The sequence below is a fragment of the Anolis carolinensis genome, chromosome 6, assembly GCF_035594765.1.
Source record: "Anolis carolinensis isolate JA03-04 chromosome 6, rAnoCar3.1.pri, whole genome shotgun sequence".
Classification (NCBI taxonomy): domain Eukaryota; kingdom Metazoa; phylum Chordata; class Lepidosauria; order Squamata; family Dactyloidae; genus Anolis; species Anolis carolinensis.
In genome coordinates, this window is record NC_085846.1 from 31,576,461 (window position 1) to 31,598,826 (window position 22,366).

The following is a 22,366-nucleotide window of genomic DNA, read 5'->3' on the forward strand; positions in this document are numbered from 1 at the left end:
TTTCTTGTTCTTTTCATAATGGTGACCAGTGATCATGACATCAATTGTGCCAAACATTCATTGCGTGGAAAGGCATTGGCTGTGGCACCAAAGTAATGGGGAGGGAAGAGGAGAGGGGAGAGAAGCAATTGCACCCTCCTCTCCCCCTTCCTTCTCCAATAATTTCATCTGGGACCATTCCAGCTGATGAGAGGTTAGCACAACCCATGTTGATCTTCTGGCCACTGCAATGAAAAGAATGGTCCTGGCTACCCAATTGCAGCCAGTTCATTCTCAGAACCAGCCCATGTGTTTACGTGGACCCAAAATCATAGTTTGCTCTTGATTCTGTGGGTCAATGCAGTGCCACTTTGTGCTACATGGTCAGTGCAGATAAACCCTAGGGCTTGGAAATACAGCTATGAGGGAACAAGACAAGACATTGACATGTAAGATATATCATAGAATCATAGAATCATAGAATCGTAGAGTTGGAAGAGACCTCATGGGCCATCCAGTCCAATCCCCTGCAAGAAGCAGGAAAATCTCATTCAAAGCACCCCTACAGATGGCCATCCAGCCTCTGCTTAAAAACCTCCAAAGAAGGAGCCTCCACCACAGTCCGGGGCAGAGAGTTCCACTGCTGAACAGCTCTCACTGTCAGGAAGTTCTTCCTAATGTTCAGGTGGAATCTTCTTTCCACGTCCTAGTCTCCAGGGCAGCAGAAAACAAGCTTGCTCTCTCCTCCCTATGACTTCCCCTCACATATTTGTATATGGCTATCATATCAATAACCACTGAATGTAGGATTGTTCATGCACTTGTATTTCACGTTTGTATGTATGGCGATGAAAGCTGGATAATAGAGGAGACAATTATTACTGTACACCAACAAACAATATGCAAGGATTAAAATTCAAATTCAGCCTACTGTGTTTCCCCGAAAATAAGACAGTGTCTTATATTAATTTTTACTCCCAAAGGTGCTCTAGGTCTTATTTTCAGGGGATGTCTTATTTTTCCATGAAGAAAAATTTACATTTATTGTTAAACAAAACAATGAACATTTATTATATACTAGCTGTGCCCGGCCACGCGTTGCTGTGGCATTGTCTGGTGGTGTCTGTATTTTATAGGCAGTGTGGAAGAGGCCTAAGTGAGGCCTAACTTTGCCTGTCCCCTGGGCTGAGTGGGTTGCTAGGAGACCAAGTGGGCAGAGCTTAGCCTTCTAACTGGCAGCAATTGGATAAAAACAATTATTCCTCTCCCTCTAATTAGGACTTTATTTTTCTTTTCTTTTTGTTGTATCAACCTAGAGGCATGGATGAGGGGTTGTGCTGTCAATTTTTGAGGTTGTGCGGTGTTTAGTTTTGTTGTTTTGTCGGTCGCCAGGATTCCATCACTCTTTTATATATATAGACTGTACAGTAGTTGTCATCATAAACAAGCATAACCAAACAAACTGTGAACCCTATCAAGAATTTCTTGTTACTGTCAATATTTCCATGTACAACACTTTATGGTACATACATTTACCGATCCATTCGGCGGGCATGCTTACAAACAAACTTTGCTAGGTCTTACTTTTGGGGGAGGCCTTATATTTAGCAATTCAGCAAAACCTCTACTAGGTCTTATTTTCTGGGGATGTCTTATTTTAGGGGAAACAGGGTATATCATTTTGTAGAGTAGATATCATGGACCCAATGCGAGAACTAGGCTAAAAGCTGATTTCCCACATATGGTAAATTGTAACACCCGAGCACATCTTTCAGAGCAATGTTAATGAAGGCATCCAGTCATCCATAAATATTTCTCAGGAAATAAGACTCATAAATTTGGGATCCTCCTTCCTGAGAAATCCATGTAGATGTCCTATTTAGACACTGAGTTTCCCAAGAAGGATACTGCAATTAATTTTGATCTTGTATTTGTTTCCCACCAGGCCCTGATCTTATAGAATAGGCCACCCAAAGAGAACTCAAGCTATCAATCATTCCATTGCATTGCAAAGCAGGTCTGGCCAACAAGAAACGCTCACTGGCAATGTGTGTAAACAGCATCGCTTCTCGTTCTCTTTTCAACACACACACCCATTCATTTGTATTGGCCTAAATCCAATTACTAGCCCCCAATTAAAGACTCATTGAAGAAATGGGATTTACATAAGTTTTGACATGCCATTCAACAATTCAATTGGGTAACTTGATTGGAATTAGAACTGGATATAGGGTAGACTACCTTCAGAGGGATTTTATCTGTCAGTCACTTTGAGCCCTCCAGATGCTGTTGAACTGAAACTTCATATAGCTTTAACCCGCATAGTTAGTGGTAAGGAATTGTAGGAGTTGTAGTTCAACAATATCTTTAGGGCCTTCCTACACAGTGCTTTAGAACATAATTTCAACGTTCAAGTCACTTTTTCAAAGTTTTATGCTTGATATATTTTAAAGTTTATATTCAAATTCATAGACATTTCTAGAGTACTTCGCTAACTATGAACATTTTTGTTGAGCAATATGCAATTTTTTTCAAGCATTTTCCTTGTTATTTTAGAAATTTTTGTATATAGTATTGCCAATCATGCAATATTTGATCATATGTTTGGAATTCTGTATGGAGGCTGATATACACATTTTTATACTTTCCTCTTTCCCCCCTTTTTGTTCATATTTGATTGGTTTTACTCTTTTGTTGCATTGCAAAATGCAATTAGGAGTTCAAACATTGGCTCAAAAGTGCAAAATTGCCATAAAAATACATTTTTACAATGTGAAATGAACACATTTGTCCTTACTGCATTTTTTTGTGTTACCGTACTTATTTCAATTTTTTGTAGTTCTAGTTTCCAGTTCCTCTCTAGGAACAGTCCACACAACTTATTTGAATAAAAGAGGATGTATATATAATTGTGTTCCCAGTGATATCGAGATAGTACAACATTCAGGAATGATTCCTGCATAGTGGATTGTATTACCGTTTTAAAAGTGGTAGGTCCAAACATGCAAGAAACTCAAGTCTTTGCAGATTAGATCATAGAATTTATCAAAATGCAACACTCAGAACCACCCAGGTGAAAATTACACAGCTGGTCGTTTAAATAAATAAGCTCACACAGACACCCCCAGACTGCATTGTTTGAGATTGTTAAAAATTTTATAGTGATAATAATTGCCTTTGGTGTTAACAAATAAATCTGGACAAACCCACATGAGATATAGAACCTCCCAGGAGAGAAAGTATAAATAAAGTCCACTGTGGAGAAAGCAGGGCAGATTGGATCCCATCAGCTCTGCACGTAACATTTTTTAATAGAGTTGTCTCACAGCTGTCAAAATGAGCTCCGGCTATAACTTCAGGCAGTCACAATCTAGTAGTGGAGGTGGAAGTGGTTGTAGCTGTGTTGGTGGTGGAAGTAGTGGTGGTGGAGGCAGCAGTGGTAGTGGACACTCTGGCAGTGGAAGTGGTGGTGGAGGGTTTTCGTCGGGCTCCTCAATAAGGCACACCTCCACTGGGAGAAACAGCCAAGGGTTCTCTGGTGAAAGCCATGATGCAGGAAGATCCAGACGTCGCTCTGGAGCCGGAATAGGCCATAGTGCCTCTGGAGGATTTGGAGGTGGCAGTGTTCACAGTGGTGGACTTGGAGGTGGCAGTGTCCACAGTGGTGGATTTGGAGGTGGCAGTGTCCATGGTGGTGCACTTGGAAGTGGCAGTGTTCACAGTGGCGGATTTGGAGGTGGCAGTGTTCACAGTGGTGGACTTGGAGGTGACAGTGTCCACAGTGGTGGATTTGGAGGTGGCAGCTTCAGTGGAGGAGTTGGTCGTGGCAGTGGCTATGGAGGTGGCAGCATGAGACGTGGCAGCTTTAGTGGAGGATTTGGTAGCAGCAGTGGCTTTGGGGGTGGCTATGGAGGTGGCAGCTTTGGTGGAGGATTTGGCCCTGCTGGTGGCTTTGGAGGTGGCAGTTTAGGAGGTGGCTTTGGAGGGGCTGGTTTTGGTGGTGATGATACTGGATTCCTGTCTAACAATGAGAAAAGCACCATGCAAAACCTCAACGACCGCTTCGCATCTTATCTCAACAAAGTGAAAAGCTTGGAAGCAGAAAACAATCAGCTCGAGACCCTAATCAGGGAATGGTACCAGAAACATGGCCAGACTTCCGAACCAAAGGATTACAGTTCATATTATACAGAGATTGACCAGCTCGTCAATGAGGTAGGATATCATATTTAGGCATTGTTTTAGCTTTCTCAGAAGCACTTCTCTTTGGATCTCTAATCAACAATGCAGCTTGGATTCATCTTCATTCATCCTGATGCATTCTTTGAGGTAATAAAATATCGGTTATAGGTGTTGAGTGTGGCTGCATGGGCACTGCCCAATACCTGGAAAAGTTACTTGTTTGTATTATAGCTCCCAGAATACAGTATGCAGATTTTCGGTGTTGTAGTCAACTCCTAAATGATAGTTCCAGGTAGAGCAGATAACTGAATCAAAATGGTGAACCATTTCACCAGTACCACAATATGGTACTCACATAAATCCCACTTACTGAATATTTTCTAGTTGAGACAAATAATGGGATTTATGTCCCAAATAGACCATTTTAAAATGTTGTGCCTGTCCATCACCAAATCTCATTTCTTCGAATGTTTGTGCTCTAGGAAAAAATATTATAATTACCCACAGAGCATAGTCTCATACTTGATTTCTGTAATGGAAAATTTCAGTGGAAAAATGCTTAAAGGATTTTTGATGGTGTGTCTATATTTAAAAGGTAACATATGTAATATTTCCACCATAAACAAAAAGCTTTGAATTATAGATGATTAAATGGATTGCTAGAGTTTCAGTTATTCTTTCCTGTTCTAAAACGTTGGGGCTTTACTGTCATGGATTAGTGTAGTATTAGGTTCAACTTATTTGCCCTCTATACTCATGTATAAGTTGACTTCAAGTATAAGTCAAGCACTGGTTTTGGATCCAACATTATTGATTTTGATGTGACCCATGGATAAGTTGAAGGTCATTTCACAAAGAGGGGAAGACATCAATACCTTTTCAGGAGGTGTGGTGCACCTGGCAGTTATTATTTCCTGCCCAGACATTCAAAAAAGCCAGAAGAAGCACTGTTGTGGAAAGAGTATAGAGGGTGCTTCTTTTTAAGCTCTCCTGGAATAACCACACTACCCAGAGAAGGGGGTGGTTGCTTTCTTGATAAGACTTAAAAAACTTTGATTCTCTAGATGTTTTGGACATCAGCTTCCATAATTCATGACAGTTGATCAAGCTGACTGGGGGTCCTTCCACACAGCCATATTACCCAGAATATCAAGGCAGAAAATCCCACAATATCTGCTTTAAAGTGGGTGAGTTCATACTGCCATATATTCTAGTGCAAAGCAGATAATGTGGGACTTTATTCAGCTGTGAGGGTGGGGCCTGGGTCTTCTGGGAGTTGAAATCCAAAAACCTGCAGGACCAAAAGTTTGGAACCACTAGCTTGGAGTATTATAGAGGATAGCATAGTTGTCTGAACCTCAAACAGCAACCCATCTCTTAAGTGGGTGAGTATATGCTGCAATATATTGCTGCAGGTCCCACTTTACATAATTGTGTCAGATGTCTCAGTGTGATCAGCATGTCCTAACCTCACAACAATCCTCTGGTTGGCAAAATTAGGTGATGGGAAAATCCTGGAAGTCAAGCTACAAAATTGCACATAACTATTTTTAATTATTTATCACATGCCTCTGCAATAGGTTTGACACTAATGCTGAAAAAAGCCCTGGTGAAATATTCAATGCAGTTTATCTGATTTTTGAGGGATCAGTTTTGGTTGATCTAGCCTGATGATGCTGAGATGTCTACAGTGATACTAACAATCACGTGCCATCCCGACTTGAGTTTTAGCATATTATTAGAGCTTTCTGTCTGGGCTGGCCTGGAACCTGGGTATCCAGCTTTTTAACCAGGCAAACACATATGCCTAAGCAATATCATAGTGTGGTCAAGATAGTTAATGCTATTAATGAGGAAGAAAGCACAAACTAGTGTGAGGTGGGAGTGCAGCAGTTCACTTTTGCCTGAACATTTGGAGAATGGACATATTACATCCTCTTCTCTCCTCTTCCCTGCTGAGTTAATTGGGTATAAATTAATATTGCATTCTGAACTCAGTTGGCAAACCAATGAAGTAAGCTGAGGATAGGACAATGAGCAGAGGAAAGTGAAACTGGGATCTTTGTTGAAAAAGTGGTTCGATAGAGTATTGATCAGGACCGTCCCTACCCAATTGGAAAAATTGGAGAATGTGTAAATAACATAAGGCTCTTGAGTGATGACTCAGATCTAAGGACTCTCAAAGGATTTAGGTTTTAGTCTGGGTTCAGGTCTGGATTAGGAATGGATTTGGCCTTTCTATCCCTGATGGATATCCCTCACTGGAAATGGGTAGGAAGGAACTCACATTGGTCCAAAACGTGACACATAGCCTCTATTGCAAAGCTAGGTATCTTCTGTAGTATCACTATCAGATGAGCTTTTCATGCAGTTTTGAAAAAAGTAAGTTAAATTGCAACAAAGGGATGGAAAAGGCGAGGGAGGAAGAATGCTATATCATTGTTCTGGAGCATTAAAAATGTGCCTGTTCTTTCACTTGCAGCTTATTTCTGCATCACTTGAAAGCAACAAGATACTCCTTGATGTCGACAATGCAAGAATGGCTGCTGAAGACTTCAAACTCAAGTAAGTCTGTCCTATAGTGGTTTATTTTCTTTATTCTACATTTCTCCTTATTATGATCTAGGGAAAGGAGTAAAGGGATGTATACAGGGAGACTGACCAAGGAATGTTCCAACTATAGATGTGAAAAACTCTCAGTCTTGATTCTGTTCCATTTCTTCAATCTTGCCCTATCCCCTGCTCCTGTGAATTTGCTGGACTATGCTTTTTAATGAGTAGATATATATGTGTGTTTGTATATACATGTCAAATGAATAAAAAAAACAACAGAAAATGCAGGCAGTTTACCCTAATATCAAGTTGTTGTGCGATTTGTTTTAATTTTTTAAATTGTGCACACATATTTGTTTACAATTTCCACTATTTAGATGCACTTTTAATACACACTTTGGAAAACATTACTGTATATTTGTATTAAAGTGAACTGAAATAATTTTCCCCCTGTCTCTGTCAGAAGAAATCAAGATTTCAGAAGCAGTTAAATACTGATGTTTTCATTAGAAGAAATTTGAGGGTACATACATAGATGTAATTTGGGGACACGGTGGCAGAGCAGGTTAAACCGCTAAGCTGCAGAACTTGCTGACTGGAAGGTTGGCAGTTTGAATCGGCAGGATGGGCTGAGCTCCTGTTGTTAGCCCCAGCTTCTGCTAACCTAGCAGTTCAAAAACATGCAAATGTGAGTAGATCAATAGGTACTACTTTGGCGAGAAGGTAACAGGGCTCCATATAGTCATGACGGCCACATGATCTTGGAGGTGTCTATGGACAATGCTGGTTCTTTTGTTATGAATAACTTTTCAATAACTTTAAAGCATAGGTTCTTTTTATTGCAGTTTCAGTCTGAGAGGTATAGCAGAATTTTACAAAACAACAAAGAACAACATTTAGACATACAAACATACAGATTCTATGCAACTACATTGGATTCACAAACAACCTACAGTTACATTGGCTAAGAAACAAACAAGGGGAGGGGATTACATTTTCATTCTTCATTCACACGCAACATGTATCCATCTTCATGCACACAAATATTACCATATTCTTTCTCCCTTCTTGGAGAAGTACCTGCTTAGGCCAGACCCAGCTTCCACTGCTGCCTGCCAAGACATAGTTCCAAAACGCCAAAACGCCAAAACTTCAAAAAGACCATGACTTCAAAACGCACTCTTTTCTCTTCCCATGAGAAAAAGAGGCCCCAAAAAGTGAACAGAATCCTGCTTTCCCATAGCAGATCTGCCACTCCCAAGTACACCATCTCCACTGAGCATGGCGGGTGAACAGCGTCGCTGTTTGTCACACCTTCTGGACTGTCATAAGGTCACTTATATAGCAATATTTTGCTGATGATGTTGTCCCAAAGTTGTAAATGAGTGATAGACGTCTTCCATCCTGGAATATCCTCAGTTTCCTGGACCAGATGTTGATTCAACTTGATTGGTGTTAGCAAACACAAGCAGCTCTGCCCCAAAAGTTCATCAAGTTAGCAAATGTTGACAGATGTTAACAGATGTAAACATTTCTCTTATCAGTCGCAGTTCTTATCACAGTTTGCCAGGCAGGTCAACTATTTCAGGTCTCATTAGCAGGTTTTAATTACAATTCCTGAGCAGGTAGTTTTCCAGGCCTTAGTCTACAGACTGGTGTCTTCAAATTTACTAACTCACTCATTCTTCCATTCATACCACATATCATATATGCATATTTTGGTCACACTTTGGCTTAGAAATTGAGATGAGCACCACCCCTCAAAGTCAGACTCAACTAGACTTAATGTCAAGGTGAAAACCTTTACTTTTTAACTTTACTGGATGAAGGTTAAATTTGAACATTTTTGCAAATCTGTTCATTTATATCCAACATCAACAAACTGCATTGAAGCAAGTGGCAAATGTGGTGGCAGGGGCAATTGCAGTATACACATGTGTGCACATGGATGCATACATATACATATACACATATTCTGAGGGGACTGGAAAGTCATAACAATGGAATTAGAGATAAAGAGGTAAGATAAGAAAACATCAGTAAAGATTAAAAATCAGTGCCCAAGTCAAGAAACTATATTGGTAGCAAAAGACAAAGTAAAAAATATACTTTCCTATAAATGACTCATGGATTTGTAATTGATGTTCTGGTTTCCTTCCTTGTGGATTAGATATGAGACCGAGTATGGCCTGCGTCAAAATGTAGAGGCTGACCTCCAAGGTCTACGTCCCTTGTTGGATAAGTTGACTATGGATAAGTCTGATCTGGAGATGCAATATGAGTCTCTCCATGAAGAACTGGTACATCTTAAGAAGAATCATGATGAGGTAAGATTTCCTCTTCCTTTTTGCCCAGTAAATTTAAGATTTTAATTCAGGTATTTAATTGCAGATAGTATCTCTTTGTCTCAGTATAGTTCATTTGTAGTGATTATTTATTTTTCTTTAGCAATTTTGAACAATATTTCTGGAAATATATCTGAATAGTAGAAATGTCTACTATAAGTCAATGGCTTCATGGATGAGATGCTTGTGGGTAGAATGGGCCTTTCTTCTTCAGTTCTGCAGAATGCCTCTTGCAGCCAGACTATTATCTTTGGGCGGAAATGGACTATCTTGTTGCTAGTGCTGAAGTAATATTCATGCCTTTGTCACTTCAGGCAAAAAAACTGGACTAGTTCTGCTGAACATTTACCAGAATTACAGCAGAAACTTTTGTGGATGCCATTCATTGGTTGCTTAAGAAATTGGTCATTGTAAGCTCATTCCATTTTAAAAAATGTCAGTTTTTTTAGGTGCCACAAGTTTTTCCATTGTTAATGACCAATTGTGGGTTTTTTTGAATATATGAATGGCAGGGGGGATGGTAGTGACAGAAATATTGAATGCCATTACTTGATCCAGCTAGAGCAGGCATGGGAAAACTTTTTTGTGTTGGGGCTGCATTGCGGGCCCAGCCAGGAGGACCAGGCCAGGAGGAAGGGAACCAGGCACACACTGGGTGGGGGTCCAGGAGAGGATGGGGCCAGGATGGGGCAGGGCCTGAGTTATCTTCAAGTTGTCCTCCCAGCATAATGATGGGACTGTTCATCTTATCCTTATGCCAAGAGAGAGGCTGGACATATGGCGACTGCCCCAATCCTCCCCCCGATCTGCCTCCCCATCTTTTCCCCCTAATTCTTGTGCTGACCTCTTGGCATTATACAGGGAGGAGTGAGAGACAGGTGATGGTTAACAGTGCTCTGGAGAGCTCTCAGCAACCTTGTGCCTTCTTCGAGCCATCCTCTTGGCGTAAGGATGGGGCCGCTCACACCGTCCTTATGCTAGGAGGAGGTCGAGACACACAGTGGCCGAGAGCACTCCAGAGGGTTTTCAGCTGCTATGTGCCTTCCTCCTCCATCTTTTTGGCATAAAGATGCATTGGGCCGCCATGTCTTTCTGCCAAGAGGACAGGGAAAATGAGGAGGGCCTGAGGTAAGCACCCAGGGGCTTCATCCGGCCCCCGGGCCTTGGTTTGCCCATGCCTGAGTTAGAGAGATCTGCAAATGTCTACAGATCTTTGTGTACATATTTCTAGAAAGGTTAGCAGCCACTGATATTTTTTCATATCCATTGCACATGCAGACGTTTACAAAACAATTATACTGTCATAGACAGAACACCAGAAAGTAAAACAAAACTCAGTTTATTGAGGTTACAGAACTAAAAACGCCCGTAAGGAACAAGAACAGGGCAAACACTTGACTTCAGTGTGCTAAATAACCAAAAAGCAGCTCAGTTTGAGCTTAAACAGTTCAAAGGGAAAAACCGGGTTAAACAGGAGTATAATCCGGATTAAATCAAAGAGCTTACTTCAGCTTGGCAAACAATGCAAACAAAAGAGAATCAACAGGAGTTGGAATGTAAACAAAAGACTGGCGGCAGATTCCTCTCTGCTACTCAGGAACAGCAGGGGAGTAAACCAGGCTTGTTTACTCCTTCCTGCAGCGAACGAGAGCGTGGTTGTAGTCAAGATTCAGGTTTAGGGTAACGGCAGTCAGCAGGGTCCCAATCCGGTCCAGAAGATCAAAAGCCAAGCGTAGTCGTCAAGGAATCCAAAGGTCACACCGATAGCCAGCAGAAGGGTTAATCCGGAATCGTAGTCAGTCAGTCCAGCGTCAATCCAGTGAAAGTAGATATTGCCCATCAAAAAGACGACGGAGGTCCAAGCTATCAAGATTAAACACAAGTTGCACAGAGAAAAACCCCACACAGTTCCTCCCGCCGTCAATGCCCCGTCCTTGGTAAACTTACGTATCCAGTAATGAAACACACCCGTCTTCAGGAAATTCCCCAGCAAGAGCCCAAGCGTCCGTCCAGATTACCTTGCCCAACGCAATTAGACATTGGTCCCAAACCCCATTTTATCACAGTTCAAGCTCATCATCGCTGTCAGCTGCCATCCCAATTCCAGACGCCCCAACATCATCATCCTCATCAGAGCTTAAGCACCTTCGACTACGCCCCACAGCATCCCCAGCTGTGGATCCCGCTCCATCCCTCCAACCAGTCCATGGGTCTGATCCTGCAACCCGCCAATCACCTCCCATGCTTTCATTGCCTGTTTCCCCAACACCCAAATCCTCCCTCACACGAGTCCATTCCATATCATCCTCCTCCGAGCTGGCCATCTCTTCCTCCAAACCCTGAGAAAAACCCTCAAATGAGTCCTCATCTGTCGGCTCTGCAAACAAATCCCGGAACCGTTTCCTTTCACGCTCCTCGAGAGTGTCTGACTCTTGAGGAGTCTTATGACCCCTTCTTTCATTACCGGAGCCCGAAGGCTCAACCATAACATATACAGTCAGCACAATCCATCTATAGATTCTACATCCATAGATTTAGTCATTCATAGTTTTAAAATATTTTTAAATTCAACAAAGTGAGCTTTGATTTTTGCTATTTTATATAAGGGACACTATTTTACTGTACTGTATATAATGGGACTTTGGTATCATGGGGTACCAGAACCAATCCCAGCAGAACTTAATTTACATCACTGCTTTCAGTAGTGTAAATTCTGATAAGGTCACTGAGGAGCACAAGCAGTAGATGGTAAAAATGGGTTGTTGTATTCTTCGGCTGCTTAAGGGCTTCTTACGTTGGCCATTCTGTGACCGGAATCCTAGACTACATTGGTTTGATCTAGCATGGCTTTTCTTATGTTCTGCATCTACATTTCATGTGTAAATAAACATACATGAATAATCTGGGGTTCCTAAATCTCAGAGCCCAGTCCTTTTCTGATCCTTAGGATAAAAAGGAAGTACTTCAGAGCAAGAACATGGCCTTGAAAAGTTAATACATAAAAACACACATACACCTCATTTACTAAAACTGATTTTTTTTTTTACTTTAATGGTATACTCTGCAATTGTGGTTGATGCTTAAAGTGTCATGCTTAATGATATCACCAAGATTTGCTTCCACAACATCATAAAGAGTTGTCCATCGGCTTCAGGAGCAGGACCTAGGATAGTCCTGGCCTGGCAACATCAATCTTTGTCCCAGACCACAACTATGGTGTGTTTATGTATATGCATGTCAAATTATTTGCTGATTTATGGCAACTTCATGAATTTCATAAAGTTTTCTTACCCAATGAATACTCAGTGGTGGTTTGACAGTTCTGTCCTCTGAAATATAACCCACAGCACCTGTTATTCCTTGGTGGTCTCTCATATAGGTTCTAACCAGAGCCAACCCTACTTAGTTTCCAAGATCAGATAGGCCTAGTGGCTTTAGGGCACTGGTTCTCAACCTTTAGGTCCCCAGATGTTTTGGCCTTCAACTCCCAGAAATCCTAATAGCTGGTAAACTGGCTGGGATTTCTCGGAGTTGTAGGTCAAAACATCTGGGGACCCACAGGCTGGGAACCACTGCTTTAGGACATTGACTCATTGTTTCATCATGTACTTGTCCATTTTATTTCCCCTGGGTCTTAAGGTCATGAAAAGTCAGCATCACCAGTCTGGTGGTGATGTCAACGTGGAGGTCAATTCCAGTCCAGGCCAGGATCTGACAAAGACACTAAATGACCTGAGACAGGAATATGAAGAGATCATTATGAAAAACCGTAAGGAGGTTCAACAATGGTTTGAAGCCAAGGTGAGTTACTTGGGATGGCAATGACAAGAGTTTTTCTCTCATTGTTGCATCTGCTCCTATTGCTACCACACCTACTACTCATGTTATTCTGTCTAATAAGTCACAATGGAAAGATACATAATTGCTGGCGTAGGTTTTACTATTTGTGTGTACAATCAGCCCTCCACATTTTCATGTTTCACTTTTGTCATTTTGCTTATACATGTATTTGATTAATATGTTCTTCCAAGGGGTCCATCTACATTGATCCTTTCTCCCAAAGTACTATGGTGGAGGCGAATCACGTTTTGTTTGGGCATTGGCTGTGGCTGTTTCCATTGCCTTCCCACTTTCCCCAGGCAGCCCAGAGGCAGGGGATGGCACCTACCTTGCTCCATTCAGATATCTCCTTACAAAATTCAAAGTCATCTTGGAAGTCAGCTTCAAGGTTTGAGATAAGCTTTGCAAAATGTGGTATATGTTTAGAAAGAATGGACGAGATCCCATTTCATTAGATGTATTGACAATGATGGAACTCCACTGTTATCACATCTGAAAATGCCACTCTGACAAACCCTGCCTTTTTAGCTTTGCAGTGCCAGTTGGTTGGGACAGATCAAGACAATTGGAAAGCCATCTTTGGGTATGAATGACTTGTCATAAAACTCTTCACAATTGGAAGAGCCCTTCAGATATCATTTTGCAATTATCTATTCTGCAGATCCTTGGAAAGCCTTTGGTTGAGGACAATGCTTGCAGAATCTTCTCCTGCTTTGCTTGGAATTTGTATACTCATGAAAATATCTAAAAGTCATGAGACTGTTTGTCTTTTTCAGATGGAGGAAGCTCGTCAGCAGCAGAGCCCAGAAAGTCAGGAGGGTGGGTCTGGCCGCCACCAAATCACAGAGCTCACCCGAGAATATCAGACCTTGGAGATCGAACTCCAGACTCAGCTTAGCACAGTATGTGATGTGATTCCATATCATGACTATGTTGAGCAAAAGATTTCCACTCCTTGGTTCACTTAAATCATTTGGCGTAGCGGGTCTTCATACCCTTTAGTGCAGATGTTGGAAAGGTTTTTTTTTAAAGAAATACTTTAATGTATCTTTTTGGAAAGCCCTAAGAAATCTTTACAGCCAATGCCCCAAATTATTTAGTAATACTTCTTTGTATATTGTACCTGCTCCGACTTACAAACAAATTCAGCTTAAGAACCAACCTACAAAACCTATCATGTTTGTAACTTGGGGATTGCCAGTAATTACAGAGCTTATTATTTTCTTTCAAAACCATACTTTTCAATCCATTGTTTAACCTCTGTACCCTTTTAAAGGCATTCACTGAGTAGTGGAAAATGGGGGGAGGGGGAGTGTACGGGTGAAATGTCTGGCTACGCATCTGTAGCCAGATACAATGTGATTGTCTCATAAGGGTTCTAGTGCCTCTCACTGATGATAAGTCTGTGTCCTGTTTAATGTTTTTCTAATTTCACACAATGTCCACGAGCAACTGAATGGATCATAGGTCGGATTCCTACCTTGGGTCAAGAGTTAATGGTGGGTGTTTACTAGTAGAGAGATGTAGTGGAATTCCACCAATGGAACCATTGTGTACCATTCAAGATCCCAACCCATAGCTGCCTTTAAGTTGTGGGTAAATGGTGAGCTGCTTGCATCAAGGGGGATCAGATATTTTCATACACAAGTTCGCAAAGAAGTGCAGTCACCAATGTAACCAGATATTATGTTCACTTGATGCACAAATAGAATTCTGGCCATAATGTTTGTGACAATGGCAATACCCATCATATACTGTTGTGTGCCACAATACCTCCATCTCTGACCAGGTGAAGTGGCCAAGGCAAAATGGATAAGGAAGACGTGATTGGGTATCATTACTTTAGTTTCTTACTCTGTTTTTGGTGATGCCCCAGACAGTCAGGAGTCTGACTAAACAGCCATAGTAGCTATTGCTATGCTAGCTGTTCTACAGCCAGATTTGAGCATGGTCTTTGTGTTCTTCCATCTATTGTCCCATTCTCATTCTTATTTCTGTCCACTTCCACTTTCTGAAAGCTTTGTTTTTGTTTTGCAACACTAGATCCAGGCTCTGCAAAACAACCTGAATAACACCGAAGGGGGATATAATATGCAACTGCAACAGCTTGCAAGCCAAATAGAGCCAGTGGAAGCTGAGCTGGCTGGCATCAAAGGAGAGATACAGAATCAAACTCAAGAGTACCAGACACTCCTTGGCATCAAGACCTATTTGGAACAGGAGATCAACCAGTACCGTCAACTGCTAGAGGAAGGGAAGCAGCTTGCGTATGTACAAATTATGAAGATGTAACTGTCATGTAATGGTTTAAAAGTCAGACTAGCATTGTAGAAGATGAGAGTTCAAATTAGGTAAGGAATTATAGTAGATAAAATACCTGAGGTGCCAAAATAAAAAATGAGCAGGATTGCATAAAGAGAATAATGCATTCAAAATGTACAGTACGAATCCCTTCGTCCACAGATTTGATATCCGTGGTTTCAATAACAATACTCCAAAAATTAATCCTCCCCCTTCCTCTAAGTCTTCCAGTGTGATTCTATAGTATGCTCATGATCCACAGAACCGGTCCAACAATGAGGTAAATTAAGCGGTCGCTTGGGGTGCAAAACATACAGGGGCACAGTCGAGACTGCTTTTTCTGTTGATTTGTTGTAAAACATGATGTTTTGGTGCTTAATTTGTAAAATCTTAATGTCATTTGATGTTTAATAGGCTTTTCCTTAATCCCTCCTTATTATCCAACATTTTCACCTATCCAACGCTTTTATTTTTCAGTGATTGGTTTTTTTTGGGGTGGGGGCAAAATTCTGTTCGCCTACACTTTAAAAATACCTAGGCCGGCTCTGATGATCCAAGTACAGTAAAAAGATAGGGTTTGGTATTATTGACAGTTACAGTTATCCACAGGGAGTCTTGGCTTGTATTCCCCACAGATACAGGGATTATACTGTATACAACATAAAGAATGCTATAATCAAAACATATACAATATACAGGATAATTTAATTAAGACATATTGGGCAATACATTTTGACCAAAAGGTCTGAAAATATAAAGAATATTTACAGCAACCAATACTGAGTGCAAAACTTTATTTTAACCAGAGCAATATTATGAGCATACGTAACACAGTGATAGAAGAACAAAAATAAATGTAAGAAAAACAATATCCAGGCCTTCCCTATGACATTACAAAGTAAGCAGAATTAACTCACTGGTGTTTTTTTTAAAAAAATAATTTAGATATTGTGCCTGTGTTTTGATTGTATATATGTCTTTACTATAGCATATACAGTAAGTTGTTTACACATCATTCAATTTATTCAATCTCATTTGGTGTTGGTTTTGGCCTCTGGTGTTTTCTGTATCGTCATCTCATAATTTAGCAATTTGGAGATTCCATTTTATAAACTATAATCTGAAGTCTTTGTTAAAAAAAGAAGACAGTTTTTAAAAAGCACCAGCTGTATCATTCAGTCACCTACCTTTGACATTCAACAACAATTATAATTAAAAGACCATGAATTGGATTCAAAAGTAACTTACTTGCACTTGCATAACATCAAAATCAGTGGAATTTATGAAAAGCTTTTCACATTGTTTTCAGTAACACCTCTGAATGACTAATGTACTCTGCAATGCATTATCCCAAGTATGTTCCAAGTTTTATAACCAAATATCAACACAAATATTTTCCCTAAAAAGGCTTTTATCCCTTCCTTCACAAAGCCAGTTTAGCTCCATAGTTAATGATCTGACCTGAAATGAATGAAGCAGGCTAGGGCATAATGATAAGAACAGAGACATACAGTACATCTATCTCTCACCTCTCTCCCATACAATGATGTCTCTGTTTTTTTTCTTATTTCTTAAAGGGCCAACGTACAGGGAGGCGGAAGTGGAGGCACAGGATCATATGGTGGAAGTTCAGGAGGTGGAAGACATTCAGTTGGTGGCATATCAGGAGGAAGTTCAGGAGGAGGAGGAAGTGGAGGAGGTCATTCATATGGTGGCATTTCCCGAGGTGGAAGTTCTGGAGGGGGAGGAGAAAGTGGAAGTGGACATTCATATGGTGGCATTTCTGAGGGTGGAAGTTCTGGGGGTGGAAGAAGTACTAGTGGAGGAAGACACTCAACTAGTGGAATTTCCCATGGAGGAAGTTCTAGTGGAATTTCACAAGGAGGCAGTTCTAGAGGGAGAGAAAGTGGAGGAGTAGGAGGACACTCATCTGGTAGAATCTCCCCAGGAGGAAGTTCTGGAGGAGGAGGAAGTGGAGGAAGAGGAGGACAGTCACATAGTGGAATTTCACATGGAGGAAGTGCTGGAGGAGGAAGTGCAGGAAGACCATCATCTGGTGGAGTCTCACAAGGAGGAAGTTCTGGGAGAAGAGGAAGTGAAAGTGGAAGACAGTCACCTAGTGGAGGACATTCTGGAGGAGGAAGAGGCAGTGTAGGAGGAGGAGGACATTCATCTGGTGGAATTTCACACGGGAGGGGTTCTGGAGGAGGAAGTCACCACCTATCTTCATCTTCATCCCAAAGTAGGCCTTCATTAACTCACAGCCACTCATCCTCCTCCTCCCAGTCTCAATCTGGATCTCATGGCTGGCATGTAGAACAAGGTGAGAATAAGTATATTAATAAATCCTTTCATTTTTTCTAATTTATAGAAATTTAGAAACAAATCAAGTTGCAAATATTTACAGTTATTAATTCTATTCTAAGGACTTTGTCCCACAGGAATTTGCGGTCATTGTTTTTCCCTTAAGCTTCACAAAGCCCTGTATTAAAATTAAATAGGTGATTTTCCTAACCCCATCACATGGTTTTCCTCTTTTTGCTTTCTTTTCTAGTTATCCGTTTGCATTCTCATCACATGGGAGGCATATTTCTCCTCTCACTGTCTCTTCCCCCATTTTCTTTGGATATTACAATTCCTCTTTATAAGTACAAATAGGTCCTGATTTAAAAAAAAACTAAGTCTATTTATTTTATTTTTAAAAAGAGATATAAATTACTGTTCCTTCCTCCTTGGTCCCAAAATGATAATGGCAGAAGAAAGGAATTAATACTGGCCATCTCTCCTCCTCTTTCTAGGATGACGTCATAGTTATGTTTACAATTGGGCAAGGGGGAATTCCCATTACACAGTAAACTGGGTGTTTTTACATGTCTCTATGAAGGGAATTGAGCCCCTGTGTTAAACCGCTGAGCTGCTGAACTTGCTAACCAAAAGGTCCGTGGTTCAAATCCGGGGAGTGGGGTGAGTTCCCGCTGTTAGCCCCAGTTTCTGCCAACCTAGCAGTTTGAAAACATGCAAATGTGAGTAGATCAACAGGTATCGCTCCAGCAGGAAGATAACAGCGCTCCATACACTCATGCCGGCCACATGACCTTGGAGGTGTCTACAGACAACACCGGCTCTTCGGCTTAGTAATGGAGATGAGCATCAACCCCCAGTCAGACAGAACTAGACTTAATGTCAGGGGAAAACCTTTACCTTTACTATATAGGGGATTGAAAAAGAAGTCAATTGCCAATTGGCTTAGGAAGCACAGGGGAAAAGCACACTTTAGAAAAAGCAAAATACCTGGAACACACTGTACGAGCTTGTATCATGTGATGGCCCAGTCAGTAGCCATTTCTTAAATGTGTAGAAATGTTGATTTTATCACACTTGATGAAGTCCTAAGATTGTTATTTTAACTGCCTAAGGAGACTATCCATATATATAATAAAAGAACTCATCTGTTTTGCATTTGGTGTTATAACAAGTCCGTTGTTTATTCAACATTTTTTTCATTGAAATTTTGCCTAACACCATGTAGAAACATTTAAAAGTCAACTTCAGAAGTTGCTGTGTGTGAGATCTGAATTTAAACAATTCTAATGCAAAGCATTTTGAGAATTTGAGAAAGGATGCTTGATCAGACTATGAACAATAATGCAAGGAAGTACCTTCATCATTATTAATGTCATAATCAAGTAGATATTGGATGAAATTTTATTGAAGATGTATACAGTGTGTTTGAAAAAGAACTCCCTATTCACCATTTAATTTAAATGGTGAATAGGGAGTTTTTTTTTCAAACACCCTGTACTTTCTATGTGCATATATCCATTTACCATCACTGTACAAGATATTATTCAATAGATCATTGTACAATGTCTTTCCCCTGCCCTGTAACAGCGCTTGAAAGGCAAAATTCATGCACTTTGCAAATTAATGGTCAGAAATGGAATAGTCATTTAGTAGCCAGGGAAAGGTAGAGGTAATAACACTAGTCTTTTTGCATCTCCTGAGGCTTGCTACAAAGAAAAGTACAATTTGCCTAAAGCTTTTTGTCACACTTTGTTCTGAGAAATAAAGTATGCATAAAATGATGCACATATTTTAAAACGTGAGTGGTGAAAATTTGCTTAGTTGAAAAAAATGTTACAGCAAACACACTTTATCAACACAAATGGATAAATTCAATTGTGCAAATAAGTCTGTGCATTTGGAAAATTGTAACATAACCTTGCATCTCACTATGATGCAGCTACAGGAAAAAAAATCCAAAACAAATTGGAGGAAATTTGGTGAAACTCAGAATGGAGTTTTTCCCACATTCCTACATTTTTTTCCTGACTTCTCATATTTTTTTTCTTCAGAAGCAGATGAATGCCAAGCTTATGCTCAGAAGGGAATGGAGGAATAGAAGGAGGAACGAAAATGAAAGAATCCTTCACAACAATGACTTCTGGTAAGGTTTCATCAGCACATAGCATCCATTATCCAATTTCTTTTTTACTTCATAGTGGCTGATTACATAAATTATAAGTGTGAAAAAAATCTTTCTTTGTTTAATAGATTATCAACACAAGTATGGAGCCGAAAGCAAAGCTGGCATCTCCCTTTCCCTACAAATCCTTCCAACTCAAATAATGGATTAAGCAAGACCTTCTACAATACTAGGAGCAACCAGAGTTTCTTCTTCCAGATCACAGATGCTGCTGGTGTCATCAGTTCAAAAGACTTGGTCCCAAATACATAACCTCCAACCAGGGCTGTAGCCAGAAAAAAATTTCGGGAGGGGTTTTGAAAATTTGGGGGGGGGGGTTGAACCCCTGACCCACCCGCCCCCCGGGTTCAGACCTGTCAATATCTGCTTGAGATAGTGCCTGGAGGGACTCTTAATGTTTTACGTCTCATAGGTTTAGCATGGGGATTTGGTTAACCAGTTAAAATTTCAGGTCATTTTTTTATGACCTGAAAAATTTAGGGGGAGGGGTGAACCCCTAACCCACCCACCCCTTGCTACAGGCCTGCCTCCAACTGTCTCCATATGCAATTTGTTTTGTCTCTTTTACAAGATATGTATCAGACTTCCCCAATTTGTTGCCCTCCAGATGTGTTGGACTGCACTTCCCATCAACACTAGTCATTAGTCAACATGGTTATTGGTGTGGGAACTAATTAAATTTACATTTGGATTGTGACACACAACCTATTACAGTATGGTCCCCATATCCATGGGGTGGTGGTAGATATCTTTGCATGGATATCTGAAATAATAGAAAACTCTATTGAAATGAAGGACTTTTAGCCCAAGAATTCCATATGCTGAAGGACCTAGAAAATGCCTGGAGGGGACATGTCTTGTCAGACATGGATAAATGAAACCAGATATTGTATGACAACAAAGAAAATAGATCCTATAGTGCAATTGAGATGAAATTTCACCTAAATTAACAAATCAGTAATATTTTAGAATTAAAATCTTACCTTCAGGATGTGAGAATATTCATTTTTCAGTTATGAAATTTCACACCTAAAAAGAAATCTTAATTCCTACTTTGAACACTAAGATAATGATATTTTAAAATACTGTATCTTTTGAAACCTTATGATATTTATAGAGATACATGTACAGATACACAAATTTGTGCCCATCCTACTATTTTTAACAGCATATTTGATCTGGAATGTTAACCCCCCCCCACTAGTTTGTGACATGAAAATACATTTACAAGTTCACACACAAAATGAAACTTAGAGATGTTACTTAAGAATTGTTCACATTCTTGCTTATGAATTGTTTAAACTTCCTTCATTTAATGTGATAAATGCATTAACAAGGCAATCCTATTAATATCTATTTTGAAAACAGTCTCATCAAATTCCATGGGTCTTGCTCTCAAATCCCTCTTCCTGTCTTTGATTTTTTTTGCCTGTACCTTTATTAAAGCTTTACCTCTGCTTGAAAGCAATCAGAAATCTAAGCCTTCTAAGTCATTTTGTTTCACAAACATCAATTTTAACTGCCATTTACCTCTACAGCTTTCATAACCAATATAGGTAAAGAGTCAAGATAACATCTGAATGTCAGTTGTGAAAAGGTCACAAGTTGTACACAAGTTAGAGTTGCCAGAGGAAAAACACAAGGGGCTTCTATGCGTTTAACACATGTGAAGAAGAGGGAATTTCAGCATGTGTTGCTTGTCACATAGCCATTAAAAGTATAGAGGCTACTTCAGTATATACTCTGACAACTGTATACATAACACTGAGATGTCTTGTACATATGAATGGAGGAATGAAGGAATGAGAAATATATATCTGTGGCCCCTTCCACACCACCCCTATATCCTATATCCCAGGGCCCATCCAGAGAGGGCCCATAATGTGGGAGCTCCCGCGGTTTTAAAGGAGGCATCCAAATGACATCTCTGGCAAAACTGGATTAATCCGAGACAAAGCAGGAAAACCCTGCTTTGTCCTGAATTAATTTGATTCTACATTAGACCCAGGTCTTCCTGAAATACCCTGTGGGAACTGATCTCTCGGTAGTCCTGGGACTAGCAAGGGGTCGGTCTGCACAGTCCAATTTGTTTCTTTGGGCTAGCGGACCTGGAGAAGAGAAAAGGAAACCCACCCCTCCCCAAATCCTCCCCTAAAACCTTTAAAATAAAATAAAAACTTACCACCATTATGCCTTTCAGCATGTTTTTTGGAACGTACCCATGTAGCGTTAAGAGACCAAGGGGGGAATCACTCCTGCCTCCCATTTCTTAGTGCTTGCAGTTTCTTAAGCTGCTCCTGACATGAAAAATATCTCTTGCCACTACATTGGGAAGGCCTAAAGGCAGCTGGATAAGTTATTATCTATTTTAATGCTGGGGGGGGGGGGGGTTGGTTGTCTCAGTGCCTTCCCAGAAGGTACTGGGAGGGCATTTAGATACCCCCCCCCCGGGAAAAAGCACAATTTAGGGGGAGGAGCCAAAATGTCTGTTTTTGCTCGGGGAAGATCTGGCCCACTGGCAGCAAGGGGGGAACTTCCCAGGCTCCACTTTCCATCATTTTTAGGGCATCAGTCTTAAGAAATCACCTTTTCTGGCATCGTTTCTCCTCAGATCCTTCAATAAGACCCGGGTTTAAGGCATCCGACTTAAGAAACCACTGTTTCTTAAGTTGGATGCTCA

General features: G+C 40.6%; 1 protein-coding gene across 2 annotated transcripts; it reads left to right on the forward strand.

The window, feature by feature from the left end:
- The first annotated feature begins 1,031 nt into the window (after positions 1-1,031).
- On the forward strand, positions 1,032-21,158 carry LOC100553253 (keratin, type I cytoskeletal 10). 2 transcript variants are annotated; one of them, XM_016994584.2, is made up of 9 exons: positions 1,032-4,194; positions 6,644-6,726; positions 8,885-9,041; positions 12,699-12,860; positions 13,676-13,801; positions 14,943-15,166; positions 16,778-17,523; positions 19,559-19,647; positions 19,755-21,158. In XM_016994584.2, the coding sequence occupies exons 1-8, from the start codon at positions 3,316-3,318 to the stop codon at positions 19,600-19,602; spliced, it is 2,421 nt and encodes an 806-aa protein (XP_016850073.2). In that variant the 5' UTR covers positions 1,032-3,315; the 3' UTR covers positions 19,603-19,647; positions 19,755-21,158. The 2 variants fall into 2 exon arrangements, with proteins under 2 accessions (XP_016850073.2, XP_008111680.3); XM_008113473.3 differs by having other exon boundaries at positions 1,034-4,194; positions 19,556-19,647.
- Positions 21,159-22,366: the final 1,208 nt, after the last annotated feature.

What these genes read in the sequence shown, in the direction of transcription:
- LOC100553253 (XM_008113473.3), top strand. Translation starts at nt 3,316, where the DNA reads ATGAGCTCCGGCTATAACTTCAGGCAGTCACAATCTAGTAGTGGAGGT. An exon ending in GCTGAAGACTTCAAACTCAA is followed by an intron (nt 6,727 to 8,884) that starts GTAAGTCTGTCC and finishes CTTGTGGATTAG; the next exon opens with ATATGAGACCGAGTATGGCC. An exon ending in TGGCTGGCATGTAGAACAAG is followed by an intron (nt 17,524 to 19,555) that starts GTGAGAATAAGT and finishes TTTTTTCTTCAG; the next exon opens with AAGCAGATGAATGCCAAGCT.